Here is a 14154-nt window from a genome sequence, read left to right on the forward strand (position 1 = left end):
CATATTCCATTAAAGTAAAAGTCAGTCAATCAGCTCCTACTTCAGCCAGAGTACAAAACTAGTATTATCAGCAAAATAAACTTAAAGCATCAAAATGAAAGTGTGTGATCTGCAGAACACCGATGCATCAATATGTAAGAAGCATTTTGCTGCGGCAGCTGCCCGAGGTAGAGCTAGTTTTATACTGCATACGCTTCGGTCATTTAGTCCAGTTATTCCCAGCCTAGGGGCTGACCCCCTCCAAAAGGGAGCAAACTACATCTGCAGGCTCATGGAATGATTAATTGAGAGGGGAAAAAGCTGCTCTGCAAAATTATTTTTGCTTTTTTGAAATATTGGGTAATTCTGCATCAGAATTAGGCTTGTATAGTTGTTTAAATGAAACCACCTGGGAAAATTAGACAAAAAATGTAGCTGTTAACAACTCAGTGAAACATTGTTTAGGGGAAAGCAACCAAAAAAAAACCAACCAAAAGTTGCAAACCGCTGTTCATAGTTCAGTATATACACGATGTGATTATCAGAAGTTGACTGATATAGTTGGGATATAGCAGAGCAGTAATAATCCTGCATAATAAATGTGCTGCAGTAATAAGAAGAAATTACATCTAAAAAATGGTGAAACTCGAAAAAGAGCTCAAGCACTTCAAACTGCATTAAACAATAAGCTGCTTTCCACACTTTGAGGTGATGAAGTAGGAGATGACAAACATGAGGGGAAAGGAATTTGACTTCACCTTGTGGCAGGTGTGGTGAGACATATGGCAATTCCTGGGTGTTGATGTGCGTCCAGTCAAAGTCATCGTAAGGATCTTGTTGGTAGTCACACTGAGAGAAGCCCTCATCAAATGTACAACTTCCTGCAGAAAAGAGAAACAACAAAACGTAGTTAAATTTACAAAAAGACAAAGATGAAGTTTGTTGCCTTGACTGAGTAAGCGAACACATTTTTTTAAACTTGACTTTGAGTCATGTTTCAAACCTTTCTTTTGTGCTTTTTTATATGTGTGCGGTTGTCTCAGCTCATTAAAAAACCACCAAAGTCTGAGCTCCGACACTTATCACTCAGGGCCACTTAGGATCACCTCTGACTCAGCCAGCAGAGCCTTCAGCTGATCATCTGAGCCCATCACCACAGCCTTGGGACAACCATGTGTGAGCTGACCGCCTCTGGCTCCGCCTAAACAGGAAGTTGCTCTAACACAGATAGACATCACTTGTCCCTGACAGCTAACTGAACCAATCAACTTAAAATGATATGCAGTTTGTTCTGGCTATATTGCTGATAGGAACAGCATTCAGGCTACTACTTGCTATCTGATTCATTGGCCTAGCAGTTATGCGCAGCTTGTGTTAATAAAATGGCCAGAAGAGACGTGGCTAAGAAAAGCCAAAATGCCATCTGATTCAAGTCTCTGGTAGTTAGTGGTCACAGAGACGTGTCCTTTGTGCCCTTTTTTATTTCCCACTGTTGAGATGGATAAAGTCTACTATGAAAAATGAAATCACAATACATTCATTACAGTTAGACATCTATATTCACGTTAACGTATGATGAAACGAAACTGTTTGTAATTAAAATGTTAGTAGGCGCTCGGAAACAAATACTGTAGCATTTAAAAAGATCTTAAATATCATTTATAAAAAGCAGCCACTGTTTGCCTTGATTATCACTTGACAATGACTTTGTTTTGGCAAGATTTAACCTTATTTTAAAACCTCAATTTCATGAAGTATAATAGCATATTTATATTCAAATCGCTATACTACAAAATAAATACACAAAGGAAGAAGGAATGGGTGAGCAAGCCACCATGAAGCACTATCAGCAACCAGGACTGCCAGCTACATAAATCTCCTAGCCTTCAGTTAGCGGTACAGCTTTGCTACCTGTGTCCTAGAGCAAACTGTGGTGGCTGTGATGGAGAGCAGAACGACAGGCCCTCAGATACCCCACTGATCTGAGCTCCCGCTACAGAGGCATACCAAGAGGTGACAGCCGCCGCCGGAGGAGAAACAAGTTAACATCAAACTAAGCGACTGTCTTCAACTGCTGGCTGCACGGCTGGCTGTGACTCACAGCCTTGGCGAGGCACAGGATCACATTCCTCTCGGCATCATTCTTTAAACCAACCTCTCTTCGTGCAGTTCAGTTCACTCCCATTCAGTTCAATTAAGTCTTTGTCACGGCAAGTCACCTCCGGTCACTATGCAAAAACATGCAGGGACATGTGCACACAAAGCACAGCACAATAAAAAAAAAACTACTACTACTATACATTAAATTAGATATAGAAACTCTTTGTTGTCGTGCACAGCATTTGTGTGTTTGTTTGTGTAAAACTCCTGTCTTCCGCAGTGTGCGAGTCAGTTTGCATCTTGCTGTCATGTAACTTTCTCTGCATGTGTTAAAAATGTGTTTTTACGTGCATGGAAGTATCCCACATCTACAAACCTGCATGCATTCAAACCGAACACTGAACAAATAAAGCACTAAACACCCAGTGCCATACATCACACATAACAAGTTACACAAATGGACTGGAGAAGAAGAAAATGTTGATCTGTAAAGCGAAGTGTAAGTGTGTTTGCTGTCCCTGACTGCCTCCATACAGTGTGGTCTGGAAAATAACTTCCTGTTTTATCAAAACTGAGTGACAAAAATCAGAAACACAGCTTCTTGTTTCTTTGTGTAGTTATTACTCTATACTATGTATCTCAGTAATTCTTTTGACTGGAAACTACAATGAATGAATGAAATCTGTGTAATAGCTTGTTTTGTCAGTTTTCTATATATCATACACTGCTAGGTTGTGACACTGCAGATGCACTTAGCCTTGGTTTACCTGCTTCAGCGTTTGTTTAGCCCTTCTTTTATTCACTGACACTACAGAGAACGTACAATAGCAGCTTTATTCAGGTTCTTCTGTGGAATTTCTACCTTTGAGTACAGAAGCATTTGATTTAAACAAGCTGTGTTTTAAATGTGTTTCATGAGTTTTTAATTGTGTACACATAAATGCCCAGCATTCCACTCGGCTCTGATACAAGCCGTGGTACAAGAGGTATTTTACCTTGGCTTAGCAGTGAAGAAAAAATGTCCTAGTTTTAAATTCAGCTTTACAGGCCATATTAAATCAACATTTTCAGTTGGAGAGCACTTCTCTGTCCTTGTTTGCACACCTCTGAAAGATATTCACTCACTCACACGCACACGAGACGGTAACATACTAAACAAAATGTGTGTTTTTGTGTGTAAGTGCTGAAAAGGGGCCTGCAAAAACTAAATATGTGCGAAAGTGTCTGCACATACACAAACCTCACGCTAACCCGCCCACGTTCTCAGTTAACACTTCTCCCTTTCCTAAATGTCCTGCCAACCTAAACCAACACACACATCAGCAGACACATGCATCTGACAGCAAATCCTTGTTGCCAATAATGAGATGAGCAGACTTTGAACTACTCTTTTGCCTCAGCTGAAACACTCAGCAGCAAAATGATGAGCCATGTTTTGCTCAAATGTTGTATGGACTTGAGCCAATCTGTTTTTTTATACTTTAACGTAATGTCAAATGTCAAGAATTACTGACCTCTATTTTGTGTTTGGTGTGCTCTGCTAGTGGTAAATGCTGAAATTAAACATGCAGTAATTGATTTCTTGGGTAATAAGGGCAGCATAGCATCAACTTTTAAATTGATGTGGTAACTTGTTAGTGAACAGATGCCTGTTTACCCTTCAGTAGATAGTTAGCAACATCATCATTTATTCCGAGTCGACTTCTGGCCCCCTGATGAATGTAAATTTGATATTCACTCTCCTTTTTAGTTCTGACTTTGGTTAGCATTTCCCTCTGGGAAATCTCTGGCTTCTTAGCTGCTAAAAGTATTTTCAGCTAGCCGCTACTTCTGCTTGTCTGCCTTTTGTTGCTGAGCAGTTTGTGAATGTTGGGTGTTTACGGCATCTTCAGATGAAACTGCTGAATCTCGTGACCAAAAACAATGAGTTCACTCAGAGTGAAAACAAAACAGCTGAGCTGCTGACTGGAAAACCAAAACAAGCTCAAAGACAGAAGATGAGGGGAGCAGAAATATATGGATCGCTGGCTTTGTCACAAATAATGACCAGCTTTCACGTTCTCATCATTACTGCTCGGTCCCCAAATATTGTCCTCCTTTTTTTGTACATCATATTGTTTCCTCTTCTATTTGAGTCTATGGCAGCTCTTAGAACTGTATCATAAAACAACTGAAAGGCACTGTTGCCATCTTGGATTGTGAAATCGAGGATTCGCGAGTCTTCTCTGGAACACCACACATGCCAAATTTAAAGAAGCTATGACCTCAATTTCTGACATTTTGGATCCTCAGCTATAATGAATTATATGAAATACTTCATATTAAATATTGAAATATTAATTTTTTCCCACAGGTAATTATTTTTTCCAGTCTTTGCCTCTGATTAAGAATGAAAAAAAAAATAATCCCAAGCTTAAGACATGCCACCTTCCATAATTCTCAGTTTTCTTTTTAAGCTTCTCTAAAAGCTTTTCCCAGCCTTTACCAGGACTGCAAAAATAATCTTCAGGAAGGGCCTGACAAAAAATTAAGAGATTGATTTTGTACTTTTCAAAACCCTTTGCTTTTTACACACTGCAGTGTTGTCTATATATATATATATATATATATATATATATATATAACACCCAGCACGCCCCTGCGGGCGGTTTATCCTTCAAGCTCGGGTTCTCTACCAGAGGCCTGGGAGCTTGAGGGTTCTGCGCAGTATCTTAGCTGTTCCCAGGACTGCGCCCTTCTGGACAGAGATCTCCGATGTTATTCCCGGGATCTGCTGGAGCCACTCGCCTAGCTTGGGAGTCACCGCACCTAGTGCTCCGATTACCACGGGGACCACCGTTACCTTCACCCTCCACATCCTCTCGAGCTCTTCTCTGAGCCCTTGGTGTTTCTCCAGCTTCTCGTGTTCCTTCTTCCTGATATTGCTGTCATTCGGAACCGCTACATCGATCACTACGGCCGTCTTCTTCTGTTTGTCTACCACCACTATGTCCGGTTGGTTAGCCACCACCATTTTGTCCGTCTGTATCTGGAAGTCCCACAGGATCTTAGCTTGGTCATTCTCCACCACCCTTGGGGGCATCTCCCATTTTGACCTCGGGACTTCCAGGTTATACTCGGCACAGATGTTCCTGTACACTATGCCGGCCACATGGTTATGGCGTTCCATGTATGCCTTGCCTGCTAGCATCTTGCACCCTGCTGTTATTTGCTGGATTGTCTCTGGGGCATCTTTACACAGCCTGCACCTGGGGTCTTGCCTGGTGTGATAGACCCCAGCCTCAATGGATCTTGTACTCAGAGCTTGTTCTTGTGCTGCCATGATTAGTGCCTCTGTGCTATCTTTCAGTCCAGCTTTGTCCAGCCACTGGTAGGATTTCTGGATATCAGCCACCTCCTCTATCTGCCGGTGGTACATACCGTACCTTCCATGATGGTTCCTCGTCTCCCTCCTCTTTCTTGGGTTTTTTTTTTTTTTTTTTCTGCCTGAGGTATTCACTGAGCACTCGGTCAGTTGGGGCCATCTTCCCAATGTATTCTTGGATGTTCGTTGTCTCATCCTGGACTGTGGTGCTGACACTCACCAGTCCCCGGCCCCCTTCCTTCCGCTTAGCGTACAGCCTCAGGGTGCTGGACTTGGGGTGAAACCCTCCATGCATGGTAAGGAGCTTTCTTGTCTTTATGTCAGTGGCTTCTATCTCCTCCTTTGGCCAGCCTATTACCCCAGCAGGGTACCTGATCACGGGCAGGGCGTACGTGTTGATGGCCCGGATCTTGTTCTTACCATTCAGCTGACTCCTCAGGACTTGCCTGACCCTCTGCAGGTACTTGGTGGTTGCAGCCTTTCTAGCGGCCTCTTCATGGTTCCCATTTGCCTGCGGGATCCCCAGGTACTTGTAACTGTCCTCTATGTCTGCAATGTTGCCTTCTGGTAGTTCAATCCCCTCAGTTCTGACTACCTTCCCTCTCTTTGTTACCATCCGACTACACTTCTCCAGTCCGAACGACATTCCAATGTCATTGCTGTATAGCCTGGTGGTGTGGATCAGGGAATCGATGTCTCGTTCACTCTTGGCATACAGCTTGATGTCATCCATGTACAGGAGGTGGCTGACAACTGCTCCGTTCCGTAGTCGGTATCCGTAGCCAGTCTTGTTAATGATCTCACTGAGGGGGTCCAGGCCTATGCAGAACAGCAGTGTTTTACGTGTTGACATGATCTGATCACGTTGACCTGGCAGCTGTAAAACAGCTTACAATGAATATGATTGTTATGATTAGAAATACTGTGTGTGCTTCTATCTTACTACTACACTCTGTATGTGTTTGCTCGATAAAACTGTGTAACTATTTTGACAATTTTCAAAGTACATGTATATGCATGAGTTTGTGTCCAGATGGGTCATTATTGCCACCCTCTCCTCCATTCACAAGGACACGGAGAGAGCAAGAGAACCCAACTGCATGCTAATCACTTTATAATCAGCTTCTGTGATTGGCTGACTCGCTAATGAAATAATGGTGACTCATTTGCATAATAAAATAATTAGAAGGACTTGATAAAGGCTCAAGGGCAGAGAGAGAAACAAAACCACACACACCTACACACAGAGATACACAGAGGCAGAGGGAAATGGGACAGCCACTATCTAAAAGACCGTTGAATGGCATCAGACAACATCTGCCACCGTCACTCAAAATCATTTTGTGGTGATTTGCATTGACCTCCACCTCTATAAGGTGAATCAGACAAAAGTCCTTTGACCAAAACTGTTTGAAAACACGTGTGCAGGCAGACCCCAGGGGGTCCCTTGAAAGGAAGAGGCCCATTTCTCAATTACTAGTTAAGATCGAGATTATTAGCTGGCATTGGCAAAAACGTGAAACAATAGACAGTTTGATTAGCTTTTGCTTTAATTTGATCTACCCGATCTGCAGAATAGGCAGTATTAAATCATATCTAACGGCTAAAGTCTGCTCAGATAAAAGTCTCAGGGACATGTTTAAATCAAATGAAGGTCTGAGATGTTTTTTTTAATATGTTCTCAAGATAATTCAGGAAATCTTGTTATGACAAAAGAAACCAAGAGAGAAATGATTATCAAATCAGTCAATACGAGTGTCCTTGTAACAAATTTATCCTCAGCTGACAAAGTTTCTCTGAAAAATGTGAGAATTTAACAGTGCAGGGTGGCCTTGGTTTTATTTAATAGTGTCAATTCAATAAACAACTAGAAAGTTGTTGTTATCAGTTGTTGTCAGTTGTTATAAAAGGTTGCATGATACAAAAACTAACTATGCGGTCTGAAATGTCTAACTAAATGTTTGCGGATTTTCAATGCCACTGAACATTGGGCTATGTTGCAATTTCTACAAAAGTCTTACAGACAGGTTTTGTTTGACTGCTGTCTCTATGGATGGATGTCCAGCTCCTCAGATACGATCAGAAGATCAGAAGTTGAGCAATTAAAACTGGCACAAAGATACAGCTTACATATTATAACACCTTCCTATTTCCTAACAGCCATGTAGCAATGAGGGAAAATGAACCATCTCTAGTGTTTATGTACCGGCAACACCTCTTAAAAGCATTTTATCAGTGCCATTACAATACCACGTCATTTAGCAAGTACTGAATGCACTCATTTTATGTACTTAATATAAAGTAGTGAACTACACATATGTTGCTCTTATATTAGGAAGTTTCTAAAACTTGGCAGTGTTAATTTTGTAAAGAAATGAGGACTTAACCACAATTAAAGACAAAACAACAGTACAATAAATGCCATTGTTCATGTACAGATATAAGGTTTAAGGTCTGTCACATCACATAGTATCATATCAGGATCTACATAAGGCTGGTTTTACGTGCAGAGTTCTGCATGCAAGGTATGCACTTTGTTTCTATCTTCTTACCTGTTTTATATTTCAGAGGATCAGAGGGCCATAACATCGCTACAGATCAGGTGACCCTCTGATCACAAGCTGAAATAAAGCAACATAAATCTGCTCAGGAATGTATAGGACTTAGAAGTTCAAGTGGTATCTTGGCTCTCACTAAGACAAACAATATACATTCTTTCTCCAATGTACGTGCAACAGAAGTCTTGATTCTCCCTCTCACTACTAAGTCTGTCTAGTATTTATCAGAAGAGCTCGGTTTCTGTCTGCAGGGATAGATATTATCACCAGAGAGGAGATAATACAACATGAGTGAAAGAGGGTGAAACAGAGGGAAAGGGTATAAAGATATGAAGGGAAGTTGAAGAGACAAGCTCAAAAAGAAACAGAGAAATTAATTTGGCGGAAATCACACCAGCCCTATTCAGAAGAGAAGAGAAGAGAAGAGAAGAGAACTGTCTATTCGACAAATGGAAATTATTATTTTCAAGGACAATAATTACATTTACATCATTAAAAACCAATTCCAACCACCAGTAATCCTGTTTCCCACCAAATCATCACAATTTTGGCTTAGTCCAGTTAATAATTACATTAGCTCACCCGAATCTATAATCACATGTGGCTTTGTGGCACATTTCATACCAATGAATCACTACAGTGCTTTCAGTTTTTAGCTCTAATGTGCCAGAGAAGCTGAAGTAAAAGGAGGAATTAATGCAAAAGAGGCAGCATACCATCTATGTTGTAGTGTTATACAAAAAACCCTTTATAACATGTTTTTGGTATTCCACTATGATAAATTATATTCCTGTTTGTTGCTTTTAATCTGTGTGCACTGTGCAGCCCTGATGCTTACCACCTCAAGGACACTAATAAAGTTGTACCTTATCATTTACTTTCTGTGTGTCTTCTCTACTTTTTTTGTTCTCTCGCTGCCTCTTGTTCTCTCTCACCCTCTCTGAGAATAGGTGAAATTAGCCTGAAATGATACAAGGTGACATCAGAGAGACTGACACACACACACACACCACACACACACACACACTGGCTCGTCACGGTTCAGTGGCCCTTGCAGCGCAGCGCGACGCCATCAAAGCCGAGACCCATATACACACACCTCGACTGTTAAACATACACAGTGGCACGCGCAATCGCTCACGCAAACGCGCACGACTTGTGTAGCAACACACAGGCATGTGCACACCGTCACACACAGCCCGACACTCGTGCATGCACAAACTCAGAGCAGTAGTTTAATTGGAAGTGCTGAAGGCTGAAGAATTTCTCCTTCATCTCACAATGCTGTAATTGAATCTGAGACGTGTGTGTGAGTGCGTGTGCATGTGTGTGTAGGTGTGTGCGTGTAGTTGGGTGTCTGTGTGTGTTCAGCTGATTCAGGAGTTTCCTTTGACAGTAACAGTAAAACAGAAATGTGTATTTTTCCTTCTGTGAGGAGCAGGTCTGTCCTTCCAACCCTGACTATCTTCTCCTCCCCCCCAAACCCCTCCTTTCTTGGGGTTAACGCTAGCATTCAGCTCAAATTCAAACCCAAGCAGTTTTCAAAAAGCCACATTATTTCCCACAAACTGATGATTTGGTCAGCTAGTGAAAGGCAAGCACAACCTTCACGGCATGATGTGCGGATGGAATATATTTTTGGCAAAAGTAAATATAACCTCTAGAGCCAAATGCTAATTTAGAGTTGTATTCTGTAAAACGCTTTCTGCATTTTGAGTGCTTTTTGTGTAAAGTTGTTATTACAGAGACTTTTGCTGGTGAATGAGCCTCTCACTGCTGTGCCGTGAGACAAAGGAAGTTCAATTTGTTCCTGAAAACACTCCTCTGCTTGGACAAGTGCAAACAAAAAGAACTATCAGCACACAATGAGGCATGAACAACGTACTAATGACCTGCCATCGCAGTATCACTGTTACACAGCATAATAGGAAAAGGAACAGAGTAACTTTTTTTTTCTTTTTAATATAGTTGCCCTTTATTAAGGAAATCATTTGGTTCCACATGGCAACCTTATCATTAAAAAGCTTCAGTCTCAAAAGGAACATACTCTGCTGCTCTTTTTCTGTGATGTTGAATCACACTGTCTGGAAACGCTTTTATTATTGCCCTGGGGCAAGCAGGTACACACTTGATATGAATTAAAGGATGTCAAGTCTAATCTCGACATGTGTATACGTGTATGTGACGGTGTGCTGTTTGGGCAGTAATTGGAGACTAGAGATTTTACTCAAAAGTCAACTTAATTGATGTTTTTATGCCAAAATTACTGTTTTGGTTTTTAAGATTTTGTCTCATCTTAAATGTATTTTCTATTTCCTTCTGAAAATATTTGTTGGCATTCACCTGTGACAACATGGTTATGTTTTGAACTGTTGGTCAGATATTTTTCAGTCGTTTTTGAGCTCTTTAATATTGAGTGATTAATCAAGAAAAAACCTGCAGCACACTCACATGGAAGAAGCTGGAGCAAATAATGTCTTCTTGATTATTCATGCAATCATTTGAGCACTAGAAGACTTTCATTACAGATTATTAAACTGCTTTTTTTTCAATCAACATGTTCATTATTACGTTTGAGACACCATAAAATAATGAATAATACTTATCGCAACTTCCCAAGACAACATAGTTGGGTTTTTGGGGCGTTTTTTGGGCCTGGCCAACATCTGAAAACCGAATATGCTGTCATATATAGACCGCAAAAGTAAGCAGTCCTTAATCACTGCAGAGATTTGTGCCAAAGTCAAAATAGTGCAGGTAACTGTCTTCTGCATTCAAAGCTAGTAAGTAATTGTTTACTGGCTCCTGCATGTTCTAATCAGGTACCAATATCGCATTTCCAATAAAGAGAATGTCACTGACATGAATTCTTTTAAAAAACCCTGAAAACATTCTGGTCAGATTCCCCCGAGAATTTCCGTAGTTGATTTTTGAAAGCAGCTTTAGGTCTGAATCCCTCATGATGGCAACATGATACCTGCACCTTAAGTAAAACACACTTCTTTGAGAATATCTTTTTTTCTTTTTCTGGGAAGTACAGTGTATGTGTGTGTGTCTGCATCTAGCTGTTCGCACTGTTAGCTGGGGTCGAAGTCTTCCACAGACACTATCTTTATGATATTCACCTCCCTCCTGGCTCTCCTGCGCTCTCAGTCTTAGGCTCTGTGTCTATCTCAGCATCGTTAATCTCTATTCCTATTCAAATGCTGACATTTAAAGTAACTTCACATGCTGATTGACTGGCTGGCAGATAAGGCAGGAGAAGGAGAGGGCAGGAGCGAAGGTGGGGGATGATAGAGACGGAGCAAAGAGCTCGTCGTTCACCGGAAAAAATTGGGAAATCCTCCTCACCTCTTTTTTACCTCCCTCCCTCTTCACGCCTCCCTGTCTGTGAATGAGTTCACTCATAAGCCCAGAAGAGAGTCAGATTTCACTCGTTCTCATGAAAGCTAACCCATCCCCTCCTTTTTGTGTGTTTGTTCACCCATTTACTTCTCCCCACACCCACTACTCCATTTACTGTCTCCCTGTCCACCCCTTTCTTTCCGTCTCTTTCTGGCAGTGTTTTGTACACGAGGTGCCCATTTAACAATTTGATAAAAAAAAATATAGTGCTCTGGGAACACTGACACACTTCAGCTTTTTGTCAAACATGACCGGTCAACTTTTCTTTCCTCTTTTGTAGCAATAGGAAGTTCTGAAAAACCGACTGAGAAGCTTTATGACTGGCAATTAAGTGCTAGGATGACTCTAGACATTGGTATCTAATAATGTCACAAAGAAACTAGCCCATAAACCATCGGCACAATCAGATCCCACATCAGCATGTGTCAGTCTGAATGAGTCATCATTAAACTTTTAGTCTGCGTTGAGCTCAGTTTAGACTTTAAAGTACAGCTCGAAGTTTTTCTTTTGAGTAAGATCCTCACACAACAAGTCTCAACTGGTTCCCTCTCTCCACCCTTCACCACACACTTGACCTCAAACATGCTGACTGGATGATTCACTGTAGACACTAAGCCTGCATAAACTTTAACCAAATTATGACTCAAAGTGGGGAAAAATTCGGAAGGCAATTAATAATTTATTGCAGCACTCCACACCAAGTTTCTAAACATGATGCGAGTGATCTGTTATTCATAAGATCTAATGACTACTAGGTTTTACTATACTATACAGCTCAATGACACTTCTCAATGAGACTGAGCCTAGATGGACATTTCCCATCGAGTTATACAAAAAAGGAGGCTGAAATGAAAAGGAATCAATAGCGGACAGAATGGGGTCAGAATGATTGCTGGCAGTCGGTCAGCTGCATTTGGGCAGAGCACAAGCAACTCTGCACCTGTATGTATCCACATGCCACCAGAGCCAGCAAACCGTCATTACAGTGTGCCACTAAAGCATTCATGACGTTACCTGATAACTAACTGATGAATTACCAGGAGAATACAATCAAATAATGCTTTAGCCACTGTAGGTGATTTGAATGGCCCAATCACAGGGGCGGGCAGGATGCAGTTTGTTTTTAAGCCAATCAGGGCACAGCTGAGGTTTTGGACTGGAAAGCAGGTCTGGTGTGGATGAGATAAGAGCAGAACAAACACACATTAAACACCAACCCCCACAGACATGCACACACATATACACATACTCTAACAGGCACACACGATAACTAAATCCAGATGGTGAAGGAAATTTAGTAAAAACAAAAGTGAAGTACATGGAAGAAGACTGCCAAAGAAGGGAAGAGGTAAAGAAGTGGACAAGTAGGAAGAGAAGGAAACTCAACTGTGAGTTGAGAAAAAAACACCCAGAGCTATAAGCAGGTTAATCTAAAGCAGCTAGCTTAGCAAGTCAGCACTGTGGATGGTGACACACTGAACTGCCTGGCTGACTTCCCCAATTGTCCAGCAAGCTGGTTCAAACGCTTGCTGACTGATTTACTGACTGACTGACTGGCGGGTCGGATTTAGCCTATCCTACGTTTGTGCAGCAGAAGCACTTCTGTTGTTCAGCCTGTCGGACAAAAAGCAGTTCTACCCACGACACACAAAGAACAACCTGAAACAGCACTAATACTGGAGAGACCGGCAGAGACGGAGAGAAAGAAAAAGACAGACAAACAAATAAACACTTTAAAAAAAAGCTTCTAAAATATCCAGCTTCAAAGGAGAAAAAAAGGCGCCTAAAATAACAATTGGAAAAATGTTTCTGGGACTTCTGAAACCAATAAAAATCAGATATGAAAAAAAATCTCATATAGAAAAAAATAATGTGTCAAAAAATCTCTTTTATCTGTGCTTGTGACACAGTTCTGTCGAACAACAAAAGATGCCTAACGATAGCATTTACTGTCCTGGAGGAAATTTACTTTTCAGTGCCAGCACAGAGAAAGAGCACATTACACAGCAGTGGAAACCATAGAGACCCAAACAAAGGGAAGACATACAATTGGGAATAACATGCTAACAGGCCAGACAACTACCAAAGCACCTAGTTCTGAGACTAAAACACATTTTACACATTTCTGTTTGTGTGTCGAGATGGCTGTGCTGAGGCTAAAAACTGATATGTGAGAATGTTATCAGGTCCACAGCTGTATGCCACAACTGTCAAAGCCATGTGTACAGATGTAAATCAACACAGACTAATATTTACAGCATGGGATGCGCAGTCATCAGTATGTTTATGTCAAGAGACAGGTGTATATTAAAGGGGAATTCTGTTTAACGCAGCCTGAGAGTTATTTTGAAAGATGGCCTCATAGACAACAACAACAATCAAATACAGAAGCATCTTAATACTGATACTTGTTTAAAACAAACCTCATCTCTGGACAAACGTATGCATAGCATCAAGAGATAATCTGCAAAGGTATGTAAACTGTCCGTTGCACCCACAAGGGAACATTTAAAGACCAAAGATGTGTTTCAAATACAACCGGTAATACTTGCAATAGTTGTGTGCACAGTTTAACAGGTTCACCCAGTTTTGATGTCCAGTTTCTATCCATCCATCCATCCATCGTCATCCGCTTTGTCCGGGGTCGGGTCGCGGGGGCAGCAGCCTAAGCAAAGAGGCCCAGACCTCCCTCTCCCCAGCCACCTCCTCCAGCTTGTCCGGGGGAATACCAAGGCGTTCCCAGGCCAG

At 41.4% G+C, this 14154-nt stretch overlaps 1 protein-coding gene across 1 annotated transcript in view; it reads right to left on the reverse strand.

Moving 5' to 3' along the window:
• Positions 1 to 14154, reverse strand: part of ptprk (protein tyrosine phosphatase receptor type K) — a 106512-nt gene that overhangs the window by 61857 nt on the left and 30501 nt on the right. The window contains exon 3 of the mRNA XM_013910339.1: positions 738 to 860. Within this exon, the coding sequence (XP_013765793.1) occupies positions 738 to 860 (123 nt within the window). The remainder of the gene's footprint in view (positions 1 to 737; positions 861 to 14154) is intronic.

The sequence above is a fragment of the Pundamilia nyererei genome, unplaced genomic scaffold (assembly GCF_000239375.1).
Source record: "Pundamilia nyererei isolate P.nyererei 1_Seehausen unplaced genomic scaffold, PunNye1.0 scaffold00041, whole genome shotgun sequence".
NCBI classification, from domain to species: domain Eukaryota; kingdom Metazoa; phylum Chordata; class Actinopteri; order Cichliformes; family Cichlidae; genus Pundamilia; species Pundamilia nyererei.